The sequence below is a fragment of the Heterodontus francisci genome, unplaced genomic scaffold (genome assembly GCF_036365525.1).
Source record: "Heterodontus francisci isolate sHetFra1 unplaced genomic scaffold, sHetFra1.hap1 HAP1_SCAFFOLD_516, whole genome shotgun sequence".
Classification (NCBI taxonomy): domain Eukaryota; kingdom Metazoa; phylum Chordata; class Chondrichthyes; order Heterodontiformes; family Heterodontidae; genus Heterodontus; species Heterodontus francisci.
The window spans coordinates 975,001-994,572 of NW_027141321.1; the positions used below are offsets into that span (position 1 = coordinate 975,001).

The 19,572-nt window shown below is 49.6% G+C and overlaps 1 protein-coding gene across 3 annotated transcripts in view; it reads left to right on the forward strand.

Moving 5' to 3' along the window:
- LOC137362789 (solute carrier family 25 member 44-like) overlaps positions 1–5,737 on the forward strand; it is a 102,095-nt gene extending 96,358 nt beyond the window's left edge. For all 3 annotated transcript variants that reach the window (XM_068027031.1, XM_068027030.1, XM_068027032.1), the window contains exon 4: positions 4,791–5,737. In XM_068027031.1, the coding sequence (XP_067883132.1) occupies positions 4,791–4,982 (192 nt within the window). In that variant the 3' untranslated portion in view covers positions 4,983–5,737. The remainder of the gene's footprint in view (positions 1–4,790) is intronic.
- The last annotated feature ends 13,835 nt before the right edge of the window (positions 5,738–19,572 follow it).

A 19,572-nucleotide genomic window follows, 5' to 3' on the forward strand; every position in this document is an offset into this window, starting at 1 on the left:
CCTGTTCAGTTGTAACAAGTCTTCCCTACTTTTAAACTCTAACCCCCTGGCAATAAAGGCAAATTCCATTTGCCTTCCTAATTACTTGCTGCACCTGCATGCTAACTTTTTGTGTTTCATGTACAAGAAAACCCAGATCCCTCTGTACTGCAGTATTTTGTAGTCTTTCTCCATCTAAATAATAATCTGCCTTTTTATTCTTCCTGCCAAAGTGGATGACCTCACACTTTCCCCACATTGAACACCATCTGCCAAGTTTTTTCCCACTCACTTAACCTATCTATATCCCTTTGCAGATTCTTTGTGTCCTCATCACTTCATGCCTTCCCACCTATTCTTGTATCATCAGAAAATTTGGATACACTGCACTCTGTCCCTTCGTCCAAGTCATTAATATAGATAGTAAATAGCTGAGGCCCTAGGACCGATCCTTGTGGCACCCCACTAGTTACAGCTTTCCAACCTGAAAAAGACCCATAGATCCCGACTCTCTGCTTTCTTTGTGTTAGCCATTCCTCAATCCTTGCCAACATGTTACCCGCAATACCCTGAGCTCTTATTTTGTACAATAACCTTTTATGTGGCTCCTTATCGAATGCCTTCTGAAAATCCAAATACACGACATCTACCGGTTCCCCTTTATTCACTCTGCTTGTTATATCCTCAAAGAACTCAAACAAATTTGTCAAACATGATTTGCCATTCATAAAACCATGTTGACTCTGTTTGATTGCATTATGTTTTTCTAAATGCCCTGCTATTTTTTTCCTTAATAATGGGCTCTAGCATTTTCCCAATGACAGATGTTAAGCTAACTGGTATGTAATATCCCGCTTTCTGTCTCCCTCCTTTGTTGAATAGGGGTGTCACATCAGCAGTTTTCTAATCCACTGGTACCCTCCCGGAATCCAGTGAGTTTTGGTATATTATGACCAATGCATCCACTATCTCTGCAGCCACTTCTTTTAAAACCCTTGGGTGCAGGCCATCAGGTCCTGGTGACTTGTCTGCCTTTAGTCCCATAAATCCAGCAACTTTTCCCTCGTGATAGAGATTGTTACAAGTTCCTGCCGCCCATTTACACCTTGTTCATCTATTATTGTTGGGATGTTTACTGTGTGAAGATTGATGCAAAATATCGGTTTAAATTATCTGCCATTTCCCTATTCCCCGTTATTAATTCCCCAGTCTCATCCTCTAATTACTTTAGCTACTCTCTTCCTTTTTATATACCGGTAGAAGCTCTTACTGTTTGTTTTTATATTTCTTGCCAATTTATTCTCATAATCTATTTTCTCCCTCTTTATTAGTTTTTCAGTCATCTGCTGCTGGTTTCTCAAAGCTTCCCAATCCTCTGGCCTACCACTAGTTTTTGCTGCATTGTATCCCTTTGTTTCTGATTTGATACTCTCCTTAACTTCCTTTGTTATCCACGGGTGGTTCATCGTTCTCTTCGAGTCCTTCCTTCTGTTTGCTGAGTGTTATGAAATATCTGCTTAAAAGTCTGTCATTGCTCATCTACTGACTTCCCCTGTCGTCTCTTTTCCCAGCGTGCTTCAGACAACTCTTTCTTCATTCCTCTGTAATTGCCCTCGTTTAAGTTGAAGACACTGGTTTGAGACCCGAGTTGCTCACCCTCAAACTGAATTTGAAATTCTACCATGTTATGGTAGACCGCTAACCCCCGGAGTATCTTTAACTGCGAGATCTCTCATGAATCCTACCTTCATTACACAATACCAAATCTAAAATAGCCTCCTCCCAGGTCGGGCACCCTGTACCCCATTGAGGGCCACGCCCCCCCCCCCCCCGCCCCCCACCAAAGTCCCAACCGCCTGCAACGCACATCACTCCCCCCCCCGCCTCCCTAACCGACCGCCCTTGCCTCACCGGGGCCCGACTGATTGTCCCCGGCAAGGCCCTAAAAACTTACCTGAATTCCGGGGCCGTCCTTCCTCTTCTCCCGATGGCCGGGTGCAGCCCCAGCAGTGGCCACCGCACCCGGGACCAAGAGCTGCGGGCCCGCTGATTGGCCGGCAGCTCAGTTAGGCGGGCCTTCCTGCCTCGAGGAAGTGGAAGTCCTGCTCGAGGAGCGAAAGGCCCTCAAAGGCCTGGCTCCGGGCTTGCTGTTGCAATGCGGGAAACCCAGCAGCCAGCTTGCGCACAGCAAGATCCCACAAACAGAAACGAGCATGTCATCTGTTTTTGTAGCGGCCGGGGGATCTTGCACATCCACCCGAGGGGGGCAGACGAGGGCCTCGGTTTAACGTCTCATCTGAAAGACGGCACCTCCGACAGTGCGGCACTCCCTCAGTACTGGCACCGGGAGCGTCGGCCTGGGTTATGGGCTCGAAGCCACAACCTTCCGACTCAGAGGCGAGAGAGAGTGACCCACTGGAGCCACAGCTGGGACCCCTGGAGTAGGCCTCAGGCTGATATTCACAGCTTGGCAAAGACTCAGGAAAAAGCCTTGTGATAAACCTCGTGTCACTCAAACTCATGCAAATGGAGATGGCGAGGGGATCAGATTAAATGGAACCGTTTATCTGTTTGAAACTCTTTAATCAGCCTGTATTACTCCCAGCTCAATCAGATGTACAGATGTACACCTTGTTACCTGGCACTGAGATACAGACACGTGCTCGTGCCGTTGGCCAAATCAGATCTTGTGTGTCTTATGATTGGGAGAGAATCTGATAAGTGTTCCACAGACAGTTTTATCGTATGGGGTAGCCTCCAGTCCCGGTCACTAACAAGGGGGCACGGACTGAGGATTGGCAGGAGCAGGGCAAAGAGGAAAGTTAGGAAGAATATTTTCACAGCAAGGGTTATCTATAATTGGGGGTACATTTGGCACCAGGCCTACGATTTGAGGCCTACGATTTGAGGCTTCAGTTTCAGGCCTCAATTGATGCTCATTGCTGCCAACAGAGCCACGGGAACATGGCACATGACGTATTTGAGATGTGAATACCTTTTATAACAAAGGGCAGAGTTGGGGGTTGGGGGTGGTGTTGAAACCAGGAGCCAATTCAGTTCAAGCTGTTTCGTTTTGAAGAAAATTCAGGTTGAGGTACAGAGTGCGGCTAAAGTGGGGTTACAGGCGGGTGTGGTTAGAGATTGGAGTGGCTTTACGGTCGGGGTCTGGGTGTGCTCATGGCGCCAGGGCGTGTTTCAGGCTGGGCACGGTCTGGGGCCTGTTGGGTTGCAGTTGCGTGCTGGTGTGCGCTCGTAACATGATAGAATTTCACATTCTGTTTGAGGGTGAGAATTTGGGTCTGAAACTCGTGTCTTCAACTCTAATAAAGACAGTTGGAGAGTTGGCTGAAGCACGCTAGGAAAATAGGTTAAAAGGGAGGACAGCAGATAAACAGTAGCAGACATTGAAGGAGATATTTTATAACTCAACAAAGATATATCCCATTGAGACAGACTCTATGAGAAGGAGGAAGCCTCTGTGGCTAACTAAGGAAGTTCAGGATGGTATCAAATTGAAAGAAAAGGTGTACAATTCTGTGGAGATTAGTGATAGGTCAGGAGATTGGCAAATGTTTAAAAACCAGAAAAGGATGACTATCAAAAATAATGAGGGAGAAATTAGAATATGCGCGAAAACGAGCAAGAAAAATAAATACGGACAGTTAGAGCTTCGAACAAGTATATAAAAAGGAGGAGAGTAGCTAAAGTAAATTTTGGTCAGTTCGAGGATGAGACTGGGGAATTAATAATGGGAAACAAGGAAATGCAAGAGACGTTGAACAGATATTTTGTTTCTGTCACAGAAAGCACTAAAATACATCCCAATAATCGTAGAAAATCAAGGGGCAAAAGGGAGGGAGGAACTTGAAACAATCGCTATCACTAGTGAAAAAGTCCTCGGAAAACTAATGGGACGAAAGGCTGACAAGTCCCCGGATCTGATGACCTGCAAACTAGGATTTTAAAAGAAGTGGCTGCAGAGATAGTGGATGCATTGGTTATAATATACCAAAACTCACTGGATTCCGGGAGGGTACCAGTGGATTGGAAAACTGCTGATGTGACACCCCTATTCAACAAAGGAGGGAGACAGAAAGCAGCAAAATATAGGCCAGTTTGCCTAACATCTGTCATTGGGAAAATGCGAGAATCCATTATTTAGGAAGTGATAGCAGGACATTGTATTATATTTTCGAAATTAGGCAAAGTCAACATGGTTTTATGAAAGGGAAATCGTTTTTGACAAATTTATGAGAGTTCTTTGAGGAAGAAACAAGCATGGTGGATAAAGGGGAACCAGTATTTCACTCGGCTGATTCCTGGGATGAAGGGGTTGTCTTATGAGGAAAGATTGAGTGGCTTGGGCCTATACTCATTGGTGTTTAGAAGAATGAGAGGTGACCTTATTGAAATGTATAAGATCCTGAGGGGGTTTGAGGGGGTACATGCTGAGAGGGTGTTGCCCCTCATGGGGGATTCTAGAACTAGGGGGCACAGTTTCAAAATAAGGGGTCTCCCTTTTAAGACGGAGATGAGGAGGAATTTCTTCTCTCTCAGGGTTGTTCATCTTTGGAATTCTCTTCCCCCAGAGAGCAGTGGAGGCTGGGTCAAAGTTTCAGCTGTTTGATCGACAAGGGAGTCGAGGGATATGGGGGGACAGGCAAGAAAGTGGAGTCGAGGCCACAATCAGATCAGCCGTGATCTTATTGAATGGCAGAGCAGGCTCGAGGGGCTGAATGGCCTACTCCTGCCCCTATATCTAATCTAATGGAATGCGTGCGAGGCTTGCTAACTGGTGCCTCTGCTTGCAGGTGGAAGGGCGACACTCAATGCTGCAAACCTTCAGGCAGCTGATGACGGAGGAGGGCGTGTGGGGCCTGAGCAAGGGGCTGTCAGCCCGGGTGTTATCCTCCACGCCCTCGGCCATCTGCATCGTGGTGGGCTACGAGACCCTGAAGAAGCTGAGCCTGCGGCCCGAGCTGGTGGACTCTCGACACTGGTAAACCCCCCCCCCCCCCCCCACCCCCCACCCCGGGAGAGGTCTGGGGGGGCCACTGAATCCACCCAGCGAACAGTTTGGCGGTGAGCTGTGTGCTCCCGGACAGAGCTACTCTTTTCCGCTCTGCGGGCTCAGTGCGTGCAACCATGTAAAATGAACGTCAAGATGATCATGGACTGTAAAATACGCTCGGAATTGTGTCGGAGACAAGCAAGGGGCAGCCCTCTCTAAACCTCAGCTCCCCGTCCCGGGGGCCGCGGGTCACGCCCGTGCCACCCACTGGCGGGAAACCCTGCTCCAGGCCTGAGCTAGGCCCAGGCTCTCCCGTACAAAGCCCTGAAGGAGCCTCCCAGCACGGCGCACCGTGGCCCCGTTCACAAGAGGCTGTGCCAAGGAGTGACGGGACGGAGGGTGGAGTTCGGGGGGGTCTCCGGATGGGAGTGAAGGGCCTGCTCGATGACCACCATCCGTTGGGAGTAATCAGACTTTGAGTTCAGGAGTGAGCGGAACCTCATTCTTAAATGTTGGGGGTGAGGGAGGGAGGTCTCCCCGTCACAGTGGGAGTCTCCCCATCACTGTGCATTATGGGGGGGTCTCAGTCTAATTTTTAAATGCTTTTAACCAGTTGGGGAAGAGCTGAGGGTCTCGGTCGCTGATGGCATTTTCCCCTTTACTGTGCGTGCAAAACTCTCCCTGTCTCCGGGGGTCTTCGTCTTCCGGGGGGCTCTCTTTGTCGATGTGTGCGGGGGCTCAGTTTCTGGGGGGGGGGGGTTTGGGGGGGTCTCTCCGTTGCTGTGTGTGCGGGTCTCCCCATCTCTGAGGCGGGTAGGTCTGTGTGCGTGGGGGTCTATGTATCTGGGGGTCTCCCTGTCTTTGTGTGCACGTGCGCGGGGGTCCCGGTCTCAGTGTGCTAGGTGGGGGTGGGGTCTCCATGTCTCTGTCTGCGGGGGGGACTCGGTCGATGTTGAGGTAGGGGTCCAAGAGAGCAACCCTGCTTCTTTGATTCAATTGGTTCATTCCCCAGTGTGCTGTCCATTTTAATAAAGGTGAATGGGGGGAAACAGTGTCTGTGTCCAACTCAACTCACAACAAACCAAACAATATCTTCGCAGGTTCCTCAAATGAGGCCAAATGGATAGAACTTAAAAAGAAAAAGGGGGCAATCACTTGGCTGGGTGTGTACTACAGGTCTCCAAACAGTCAGGGAGAAATAGAGGAGCAGATATGTAGGCAAATCTCAGAGAGGTGCAAAAATAATAAGGTAATAATAGTAGGGGATTTCAACTTCTCCAATATTAACTGGGATAGACTTAGTGGAAAAGGCTTAAAAGGGGCGGAATTCTTAAAATGTATGCAGGAGAGCTTTTTCCTCAGCCAGTACGTAGAAAGTCCAACAAGAGAAGGGACAATACTGGACCGAATCCTAGGGAATGAAGCCGGACAAGTGGTAGAAGTGTCAGTGGGGGAGCATTTCGGGGATAGTTACCATAACTCTAAGATTTAAGGTAATCATAGAAAAGGACAAAGAGGGACCGGAAATAAAGGTACTGAATTGGGAGAAGGCCGATTTCAATAGGCACAGCGGCGCAGTGGTTAGCACCGCAGCCTCACAGCTCCAGTGACCCGGGTTCCGTTCTGGGTACTGCCTGGCCAAAGTGGACTGGGAGCAGCTACTTGTAGGAAAGTCTACATCAGACCAGTGGGAGTCATTCAAAGAGGAAATAATGAGAGCTCAGAGCCAACATGTACCCGTTAAGGTGAAGGGTAGGACCAACAAGTCCAGGGAATGCTGGATGTCAAGGGATACAGAGGATTGGATCAGGAAAAAAAAGGAGGCTTATGGCAGATTCAGAGTGCTGAAAATAGCGGAGGTATTAGAGGAGTATAGAAAGTGTAGGATGGCACTTAAAAAAGTAATTAGGAGAGCAAAGAGGGGACATGAAAAAACACTGGCGGGCAAGATAAAGGAAAATCCCAAGGCGTTTTATAAATATATTAAGGGCAAAAGGATAAGCAGGGAAAGAGTGGGCCCATTAGGGGCCAAAGTGGCAATTCTGGTCGCCACACTACCAGAAGGACGTGGAGGCTTTGGAGAGGGTACAGAGGAGGTTTACCAGGATGTTGCCTGGTCTGGAGGGTATTAGCTATGAGGAGAGGTTGGATAAACTCGGATTGTTTTCACTGGAACGACGGAGGTGGAGGGGCGACATGATAGAGGTTTACAAAGTTATGAGCGGCATGGACAGAGTGGATAGTCAGAAGCTTTTTCCCAGGGTGGAAGAGTCAGTTACTAGGGGACATAGGTTTGAGGTGCGAGGGGCAAGTTTTTTACACAGAGGGTGGTGAGTGCCTGGAACTTGCTGCCAGGGGAGGTGGTGGAAGCAGATACGATAGAGACGTTTAAGAGACATCTTGACAAATATATGAATAGGAAGGGAAGAGAGGGATACGGACCCCGGAAGTGCAGAAGATTTTAGTTCAGGCAGGCATCAAGATCGGCGCAGGCTTGGAGGGCCGAATGGCCTGTTCCTGTGCTGTACTGTTCTATGTGTGTGCAGCCAGAGGACATAGGTAAGGTTTTAAATGATTACTTTTCATCTGTGTTCACTATGGAGAAGGATGATGTCGGTGTAGAGATCAGGGAGGGGGATTGTGATATACTTGAACATATTAGCATTGAAAGAGAGGAAGTATTAGCTGTTTTAGCGGGCTTAAAAGTGGATAAATTCCCAGGTCCAGATGAGATGTATCCCAGGCTGTTATGAGAGGCAAGGGAGGAGATAGCAGGGGCTCTGACACAAATTTTCAAATCCTCTCTGGCCACAGGAGAGGTACCAGAGGATTGGAGGACAGTGAATGTGGTATCATTATTCAAGAAGAGTAGCAGGGATAAACCAGGTAATTACAGGCCAGTGAGTCTAACATCAGTGGTTGGGAAACTATTGGAAAAAATTCTGAGAGACAGGATTAATCTCCACTTGGAGAGGCAGGGATTAATCGGGGATAGTCAGCACGGCTTTGTCAGGGGGAGAGCATGTCTGACTAACTTGATTGAATTTTTCGAGGAGGTGACGAGATGTGAAGATGAGGGTAAAGCAGTTGAAGTAGTCTACATGGACTTCAGTAAGACTTTTGCTGAGGTCCTGCATGGGAAATTGGTTAAGAAGGTAAGAGCCCATGGGATCCAGGGCAAATTGGATCCAGAATTGGCTTAGTGGCAGGGATTACAATAGTTAGGTGCTTGATGGACGGCACAGACATGATGGGCCAAAGGGCCAGTTTCTGTGCTTTATCACTCTATGACGCTCACAACGAACCAAACAAACTCACAACGAACCAATCAAACTCACAACGAACCAAACAAACTCAACGAACCAAACAAACTCACAACGAACCAATCAAACTCACAACGAACCAAACAAACTCACAACGAACCAATCAAACTCACAACGAACCAAACAAACTCACAACGAAACAAACAAACTCACAACGAACCAAACAAACTCACAACGAACCAAACAAACTCACAACAAACCAATCAAACTCACAACGAACCAAACAAACTCACAACGAAACAAACAAACTCACAACGAAACAAACAAACTCACAACGAACCAAACAAACTCACAACGAACCAAACAAACTCACAACGAACCAATCAAACTCACAACGAACCAAACAAACTCACAACGAACCAATCAAACTCACAACGAACCAAACAAACTCACAACGAAACAAACAAACTCACAACGAACCAATCAAACTCACAACGAACCAAACAAACTCACAACGAACCAAACAAACTCACAACGAAACAAACAAACTCACAACGAACCAAACAAACTCACAACGAACCAATCAAACTCACAACGAAACAAACAAACTCACAACGAAACAAACAAACTCACAACGAAACAATCAAACTCACAACGAACCAATCAAACTCACAACGAACCAAACAAACTCACAACGAACCAAACAAACTCACAACGAAACGAACAAACTCACAACGAAACGAACAAACTCACAACGAAACGAACAAACTCACAACGAACCGAACAAACTCACAACGAAACAATCAAACTCACAACGAAACAAACAAACTCACAACGAACCAAACAAACTCACAACGAAACAAACAAACTCACAACGAAACAAACAAACTCACAACGAAACAAACAAACTCACAACGAAACAATCAAACTCACAACGAACCAAACAAACTCACAACGAACCAATCAAACTCACAACGAAACAAACAAACTCACAACGAACCAAACAAACTCACAACGAACCAATCAAACTCACAACGAACCAATCAAACTCACAACGAAACAAACAAACTCACAACGAACCAATCAAACTCACAACGAACCAAACAAACTCACAACGAACCAAACAAACTCACAACGAACCAATCAAACTCACAACGAACCAATCAAACTCACAACGAACCAAACAAACTCACAACGAACCAAACAAACTCACAACGAACCAATCAAACTCACAACAAAACAAACAAACTCACAACGAACCAAACAAACTCACAACGAACCAAACAAACTCACAACGAACCAATCAAACTCACAACAAAACAAACAAACTCACAACGAACCAAACAAACTCACAACGAACCAAACAAACTCACAACGAACCAATCAAACTCACAACAAAACAAACAAACTCACAACGAACCAAACAAACTCACAACGAACCAAACAAACTCACAACGAACCAATCAAACTCACAACGAACCAATCAAACTCACAACGAAACAAACAAACTCACAACGAACCAAACAAACTCACAACGAACCAAACAAACTCACAACGAACCAATCAAACTCACAACGAACCAATCAAACTCACAACGAAACAAACAAACTCACAACGAACCAATCAAACTCACAACGAAACAAACAAACTCACAACGAACCAATCAAACTCACAACGAACCAAACAAACTCACAACGAACCAAACAAACTCACAACGAAACAAACAAACTCACAACGAACCAATCAAACTCACAACGAAACAAACAAACTCACAACGAACCAAACAAACTCACAACGAACCAAACAAACTCACAACGAACCAATCAAACTCACAACGAACCAAACAAACTCACAACGAAACAAACAAACTCACAACGAACCAATCAAACTCACAACGAACCAATCAAACTCACAACGAACCAAACAAACTCACAACGAACCAATCAAACTCACAACGAAACAATCAAACTCACAACGAACCAAACAAACTCACAACGAACCAAACAAACTCACAACGAACCAAACAAACTCACAACGAACCAATCAAACTCACAACGAACCAAACAAACTCACAACGAACCAAACAAACTCACAACGAAACAAACAAACTCACAACGAACCAATCAAACTCACAACGAACCAATCAAACTCACAACGAAACAAACAAACTCACAACGAACCAAACAAACTCACAACGAACCAATCAAACTCACAACGAACCAAACAAACTCACAACGAACCAAACAAACTCACAACGAACCAAACAAACTCACAACGAACCAAACAAACTCACAACGAACCAAACAAACTCACAACGAACCAAACAAACTCACAACGAACCAAACAAACTCACAACGAACCAAACAAACTCACAACGAACCAAACAAACTCACAACGAACCAAACAAACTCACAACGAACCAAACAAACTCACAACGAACCAAACAAACTCACAACGAACCAAACAAACTCACAACGAACCAAACAAACTCACAACGAACCAAACAAACTCACAACGAACCAAACAAACTCACAACGAACCAATCAAACTCACAACGAACCAAACAAACTCACAACGAACCAAACAAACTCACAACGAACCAAACAAACTCACAACGAACCAATCAAACTCACAACGAACCAATCAAACTCACAACGAACCAAACAAACTCACAACGAACCAAACAAACTCACAACGAACCAAACAAACTCACAACGAACCAAACAAACTCACAACGAACCAAACAAACTCACAACGAAACAAACAAACTCACAACGAACCAAACAAACTCACAACGAACCAAACAAACTCACAACGAACCAATCAAACTCACAACGAACCAATCAAACTCACAACGAAACAAACAAACTCACAGCGAACCAAACAACCCATCGTAACCTGGGTGACTGTTGCCAGGAGGCGGAGATGGAGGAACAACATGGGACCTTCCCCTCTGCATTGACCACCTCCCTCCCCCCCACCCTCCAAGATCTCTGCGCTCCTCCAATTCCGGCCTCTTGCCCATCCCCCCCCGATTCCCATCGCTCCACCATTGGCGGCCGTGCCTTCAGCTCCCTTTGGCCCTAACTTCTGGAATTCCCTCATTAAATCTCTCCACCTCTCTCTCTTCTTTTAAGACCATCCTCCTTGGTTGTAGGGGATCTGGGATAAACAGTCTGATAATTTAGAGACAGCGGAGGAGTGGAGAGAGGTGGTGGTGAGGTAGAGCTGGGTGTCGTCAGTGTACATGTGAAAACTAACACTGTGTTTTCGGATGATTTTGAAATGACCATGCCAAACTCACGGGCCTGGAGTTGTGAAGGAGGGGATAATCTCCTCCTCTCTTGATCTCTGGGTCTACTAGATGCTATCCCCAATTCCTTGGAGCCAGGGTTCAAACAGGGTTTTAAAGTTCAGACAAAATTCCGAGCGATGAGCGCAGTAAGCTGGGCTTCAATGTTAATAAGTAAATCTACAAACAGTGGGAAGTGTTGAAACAAGAATTTGTTCCAATACAAAAAAAAAAGCAGAGGCGACACTTGATGTAGCTGTGGCCCAGACGTGAGGTATGTGATAGGATGAAGCTGAAAAGGAACAAACCAGAAGACTGGATGGACTGTAACAAAAGCTTATATACAATAAGGAGACGGCAAGGGTAACATAAACCTTTTAAAGACCGAGACAGCTGAGGTGAGATAATTAGAAGGAAATGGCGGACTTGTCCAATGTTCCTGCTATCAAGTCACAGTGGAGAGAGTATTAAATACCTGTGGGACAAGATAGGTAGGGTCGATAGAAGGTCAGAGGGTAAAGGAGAGAATACCGGGACTGCAGATGGGGCACTCAATGGAATATCAAGAGGAATGGAGTGACTGAGTCTGCGGAATAATATCAGCTGGACACAGAGCATCAGCACGGATTTGAGAACGGTAAGTAATGTTGGAATAATCTCACTCTGTAAACTTCGATCTCATCACTCAGTGTGTGGGACATCCCAGACGGAAACTCCATCACTCCCTGTGTGGGATATCCCGGACCCGAAATCCCATCACTCCCCGTGTGGGATATCCCGGACCCGGAACCCCATCACTCACCATGTGGGACATCCCGGACCGGAAACCCCATCGCTCCCCGTGTGGGACATCCCGGACCGGAAACCCCATCACTCACCGTGTGGGACATCCCAGACCGGAAACCCCATCACTCACCGTGTGGGACATCCCAGACCCGAAACCCCATCACTCCCCGTGTGGGACATCCCAGACCCGAAACCCCATCACTCCCCGTGTGGGACATCCCGGACCGGAAACACCATCACTCACCCTGTGGGACATCCCAGACCCGAAACCCCATCACTCACCCTGTGGGACATCCCAGACCCGAAACCCCATCACTCCCCATGTGGGACATCCCGGACCGGAAACACCATCGCTCCCCGTGTGGGACATCCCAGACCCGAAACCCTATCACTCCCCGTGTGGGACATCCCGGACCCGAAACCCCATCACTCCCCGTGTGGGACATCCCAGACCCGAAACCCTATCACTCCCCGTGTGGGACATCCCGGACCCGAAACCCCATCACTCACCCTGTGGGACATCCCAGACCCGAAACCCCATCACTCCCCATGTGGGACATCCCGGACCCGAAACCCCATCACTCCCCGTGTGGGACATCCCGGACCGGAAACCCCATCGCTCCCCGTGTGGGACATCCCAGACCCGAAACCCTATCACTCCCCGTGTGGGACATCCCGGACCCGAAACCCCATCACTCCCCGTGTGGGACATCCCAGACCCGAAACTCTATCACTCCCCGTGTGGGACATCCCGGACCCGAAACCCCATCACTCCCCGTGTGGGACATCCCGGACCCGGAACCCCATCACTGCCCGTGTGGGACATCCCGGACCCGGAACCCCATCACTCCCCGTGTGGGACATCCCGGACCCGGAACCCCATCACTCCCCGTGTGGGATATCCCAGACCCGAAACCCCATCACTGCCCGTGTGGGACATCCCGGACCCGAAACCTCATCACTGCCCGTGTGGGGTACCCCAGACCGGAAACCCCATCACTGCCCGTGTGGGACATCCCGGACCCGAAACCCCATCACTGCCCGTGTGGGATATCCCAGACCCGAAACCTCATCACTCACTGTGTGGGATATTTCGGACCCGAAACCCCATCACTGCCCGTGTGAGACATCCCAGACCCGAAACCCCATCACTGCCCGTGTGGGACATCCCGGACCCGAAACCTCATCACTGCCCGTGTGGGATGCCCCAGATCCGAAACCCCATCACTGCCCGTGTGGGACATCCCGGACCCGAAACCCCATCACTCCCCGTGTGGGATATCCCAGACCCGAAACCCCATCACTGCCCGTGTGGGACATCCCGGACCCGAAACCTCATCACTGCCCGTGTGGGGTACCCCAGACCGGAAACCCCATCACTGCCCGTGTGGGACATCCCGGACCCGAAACCCCATCACTGCCCGTGTGGGATATCCCAGACCCGAAACCTCATCACTCACTGTGTGGGATATTTCGGACCCGAAACCCCATCACTGCCCGTGTGAGACATCCCAGACCCGAAACCCCATCACTGCCCGTGTGGGACATCCCAGATCCGAAACCTCATCACTCACTGTGTGGGATATTTCGGACCCGAAACCCCATCACTGCCCGTGTGGGACATCCCGGACCCGAAACCCCATCACTCCCCACGTGGGATGCCCCAGACCCGAAACCTCATCACTGCCCGTGTGGGATATCCCAGATCCGAAACCCCATCACTGCCCGTGTGGGATATCCCAGACCCGAAACCCCATCACTGCCCGTGTGGGACATCCCGGACCCGAAACCTCATCACTGCCCGTGTGGGGTACCCCAGACCGGAAACCCCATCACTGCCCGTGTGGGACATCCCGGACCCGAAACCTCATCACTGCCCGTGTGGGATATCCCAGACCCGAAACCCCATCACTGCCCGTGTGGGACATCCCGGACCCGAAACCTCATCACTGCCCGTGTGGGGTACCCCAGACCGGAAACCCCATCACTGCCCGTGTGGGACATCCCAGATCCGAAACCCCATCACTGCCCGTGTGGGACATCCCAGATCCGAAACCCCATCACTGCCCGTGTGGGACATCCCAGACCGGAAACCTCATCACTCCCCGCGTGGGATACCCCAGACACGAAACCTCATCACTCACTGTGTGGGATATTTCGGACCCGAAACCCCATCACTGCCCGTGTGAGACATCCCAGACCCGAAACCCCATCACTGCCCGTGTGGGACATCCCAGATCCGAAACCTCATCACTCACTGTGTGGGATATTTCGGACCCGAAACCCCATCACTGCCCGTGTGGGACATCCCGGACCCGAAACCCCATCACTCCCCACGTGGGATGCCCCAGACCCGAAACCTCATCACTGCCCGTGTGGGATATCCCAGATCCGAAACCCCATCACTGCCCGTGTGGGATATCCCAGACCCGAAACCCCATCACTGCCCGTGTGGGACATCCCGGACCCGAAACCTCATCACTGCCCGTGTGGGGTACCCCAGACCGGAAACCCCATCACTGCCCGTGTGGGACATCCCGGACCCGAAACCTCATCACTGCCCGTGTGGGATATCCCAGACCCGAAACCCCATCACTGCCCGTGTGGGACATCCCGGACCCGAAACCTCATCACTGCCCGTGTGGGGTACCCCAGACCGGAAACCCCATCACTGCCCGTGTGGGACATCCCAGATCCGAAACCCCATCACTGCCCGTGTGGGACATCCCAGATCCGAAACCCCATCACTGCCCGTGTGGGACATCCCAGACCGGAAACCTCATCACTCCCCGCGTGGGATACCCCAGACACGAAACCTCATCACTCACTGTGTGGGATATTTCGGACCCGAAACCCCATCACTGCCCGTGTGGGATATCCCAGATCCGAAACCTCATCACTGCCCGTGTGGGATATCCCAGACCCAAAACCCCATCACTGCCCGTGTGGGACATCCCAGACCGGAAACCTCATCACTCCCCACGTAGGATGCCCCAGATCCGAAACCCCATCGCTCCCCGCGTGGGATACCCCAGACCCGAAACCTCATCACTGCCCGTGTGGGACATCCCAGACCCAAAACCCCATCACTGCCCGTGTGGGACATCCCAGACCGGAAACCTCATCACTCCCCGCGTGGGATACCCCAGACCCGAAACCTCATCACTCACTGTGTGGGATATTTCGGACCCGAAACCCCATCACTGCCCGTGTGGGACATCCCAGACCCGAAACCTCATCACTCACTGTGTGGGACATCCCAGATCCGAAACCCCATCACTGCCCGTGTGGGACATCCCGGACCCGAAACCCCATCACTGCCCGTATGGGATATCCCAGACCCAAAACCCCATCACTCACTGTGTGGGATATTTCGGACCCGAAACCCCATCACTGCCCGTGTGGGACATCCCAGACCCGAAACCCCATCACTCACCCTGTGGGATATCCCAGATCCGAAACCCCATCACTGCCCGTATGGGATATCCCAGACCCAAAACCCCATCACTCACTGTGTGGGATATTTCGGACCCGAAACCCCATCACTGCCCGTGTGGGACATCCCAGACCCGAAACCCCATCACTCACCGTGTGGGATATCCCAGATCCGAAACCTCATCACTGCCCACGTGGGATGCCCCAGATCCGAAACCCCATCGCTCCCCGCGTGGGATACCCCAGATCCGAAACCCCATCGCTCCCCGCGTGGGATACCCCAGATCCGAAACCCCATCGCTCCCCGCGTGGGATGCCCCAGACCGGAAACCTTATCACCTTGCCCTGTGTCTGGAATAGGGGACAAAGGCCCTCTTCACTCAGTGAGTGATTTCTCCCAGCCGGGAGTAACTCTGAGTGAGCAGCAGGGGGCTGCAGAGTTCAGATTTGGGACACCCGAGGAACGGGGGATCTGTATTTCACGTCCCTGTGGGCAGGGATAATCCGGTGAGGACTCCGAAATGTCATATTGGTAGCTTTGAAATCCAATGGATGAGAGGGGGCCGGGAAATTCCAACAACTGGTAAAGAGAGTTAAATTGTCACAGTGACGCCTGGAATCGGCTCTCTGACTCAGTACTGGGCGGAACATTTAAACTGGATTTTAAAAATAGCCTTTTTAATTTAGATTGTGGGAATGTGGGCATCGGTGGCAAGGCTGGTATTTATTGCCCATTCCTGATTGGCCAATGAAGACGGGGTAAAAATTTTGATACAGCTGCGTGTCTTGAGTGAACCGCGTTTGGCGTTGAGACTGGAGTCACCTATAGGCCCAGACCCGGTAAGGACACCAGGCCTCCTTCTCTAAAGGACTTTGCTGACCTGGTTGGCTCTTTAACATACGGACATGCAAATTAGGAGCAGGAGTAGGCCAGGCCACTCGGCCCCTCGATAGGTTCGTGGCTGAACTGATTTCTCCACATTCCCACCTTCCCCGATAACCTTTCACCCTCTTGCTTATCGAGAATCTATCTAGTTCTGAATATTTTGAAGGCTTCCACTGCCTTTTGAGGAAGAGAATTCCAAAGACTCACTCCCCTCTGAGAGAAACAATTTCTCCTCATCTCTGTCTTAAATGGGTGACCCCTTATTTTTAAACAGTGACCCCTCGTTCTAGATTCTCCCACAAGGGGAAACATCCTTTCCACATCCACCCTGTCAAGACCCCTCAGGATCTTATATGATTCAATCAAGTCGCCTCTTACTCTTCTAAATTCCAGTGGATACAAGCCTAGCCTGTCCAATCTTTCCTCATAAGACAGCCCACCCATTTCAGGTATTAGTCTCTGAACTGCTTCCAACGCATTTACATCCTTCCTTAAATATGGAGACCAGTACTGTACACAGTACTCCAGATGTGGTCTCACCAATGCCCTGTATAACTGAAGCATAACCTCCCTACTTTTATATTCAATTCCCCTCGTGATAAATGATAACATTCTATTAGCTTTCCTAATTACGTGCTGTACCTGCACACTAACCTTTTACGATTCATGCACTAGGACACCCAGATCCCTCTGCATCTCCGAGCTCTGCAATCTCTCACCATTTAGATAATATGCTTCTTTTTCATTCTTCCTGCTAAAGTGGACAATTTCCCTCTTTCCCACATTATACTCCAATTGCCAGGTCTTTGCCCGCTCACTGAATCTATCTATATCCCTTTGTAGCCTCCTTATGTCTTCTTCACAAGTTACTTTCCTACCTATCTTTGTGTCATCAGCAAATTTAACAACCGCACCTTCAGTCCCTTCATCTAAGTCATTTATATAAATTGTAAACAGTTGAGGCCCCAGCACAGATCCCTGTGGCACACCACTCGTTACATCTTGCCAACCAGAAAATGACCCATTTATGCCTTACTCTCTGTTTCCTGTTAGCTAGCCAATCTTCTATCCATACCAATATGTTACCCCCTACACCATGAGCTTTTATTTTCCACAATAACCTTTCATGTGGCATCTTATCAAATGCCTTCTGGAAATCTAAATACAATACATCCACCGGTTCCCCTTTATCCACAGCACATGTAACTCCCTCAAAGAACTCCAATAAATTGGTTAAACATGATTTCCCTGTCACAAAACCATGTTGACTCTGCCTGATGACCTTGAATTTTTCTAAATGCCCTGCTATAACATCTTTAATAACAGCTTCTAACATATTCCCTAAGACAGATGTTAAGCTAACTGGCCTGTAATTTCCTGCTTTCTGTCTCCCTCCCTTTTTGAATAAAGGAGTTACATTCGCTATTTTCCAATCTAACAGAAGCTTCCCCGAATCTTGGGAATTTTGGAAAATTAAAACTAACGCACCAACTATCTCACGAGCCACTTCTTCCATCAGGACCTGGGGACTTGTCAGCCCGCAGCTCCGACAATTTGCTCAGTAAAACGAATGACCCATTTGGGGGAATCAACAACAATATTGGCGCCACACTCTAACCAACTGAGCTATCCAGCCAGTATATGAGTAAGAACCAAACTGCTTCACTGCCAAGTTTTTAATTCCAGGTTTTTTTTTTAACTGCACTGAAATTCTCAAACGGTTCTGGTTGAATTTGAAATGACAATCTCCCCATTGTTAGTCCAGGCCATCCCGAGTTATGGGCAAGGCCCAGTGTCTGTTCTCCGACAGTGGGGATCTGGGAGACCTGGTGGGGCCTAACCCTGAGAGATCAAGGACGATGGCGGTGTGGGGAAAGATTAGAGTCTGACCCGGGCCTGCATTGTCAGGTCACCCAAGATCCAGGCCCCAGGCTTCGTGTTCCAGGCCCCAGGCTCCAGTGTGAGCCACTGCACAAGTGGAGGGTCTGACGGGGAACGGCCCTGATCGTGTGACTCCACTCAGGCTCCTCGGTCTCTCGGCTGGCTCAGGATGACCCCAGTTTGAAGTGAGGGGGGGAGAGAGGAGGAGGGCGGGCTGAGAGGACAGGGAGAGAGGTGGGTGGAGAAAGAGCGGGGGGGGGGGGGGTGGGGGAGGAGGAGAGGAGGGTAGGAGAGGGGAGGGAGTGGGGGCGGAGAGCAGGGGGAATGAGGGTGAGGGTTGGGAGGAGGGGAGAGGGAAGCAGGAGGAGAAGGGAATGGGGGGAGGTGAGGAGGGGAGTGGAGAAGAAGAAATGGGTGGGGGGCAAGGAGGGGAAAGGGGGAGGAGTGGGAAGAGATAGGGGAACAGTATGGAGAGGAAAAAAAGGGGGAGGAGGGGGCAGGGATGAGGGGGAGAGGTGAGGGAGGAGAAAGGGAGATGAGGTTATGGAGATGGTATGAGGGGGAAGTGTGGTCACCCTGTTCTGCCTGCAGTGTGAGTGTGTGTGATGGGGTGTGAGGGAGAGACTGCAGTGTGTGTGTGTGTGTGTGATGGGGTGTGAGGGGAGAGACTGCAGTGTGTGTGTGTGTGAAGGGAGAGACTGCAGTGTGTGTGTGTGTGATGGGGTGAGGGGAGAGACTGCAGTGTGTGTGTGTGAAGGGGTGTGAGGGAGAGACTGCAGTCTGTGTGTGTGTGTGTGATGGGGTGTGAGGGGAGAGACTGCAGTGTGTGTGTGTGTGAAGGGAGAGACTGCAGTGTGTGTGTGTGTGATGGGGTGAGGGGAGAGACTGCAGTGTGTGTGTGTGAAGGGGTGTGAGGGGAGAGACTGCAGTGTGTGTGTCAAGGGGTGTGAGGGGAGAGACTGCATTGTGTGTGTGTGTAATGGGGTGTGAGAGAGACTGCAGTGTGTGTGTGTGTGTGTGTGTGTGTGTGAAGGGGTGT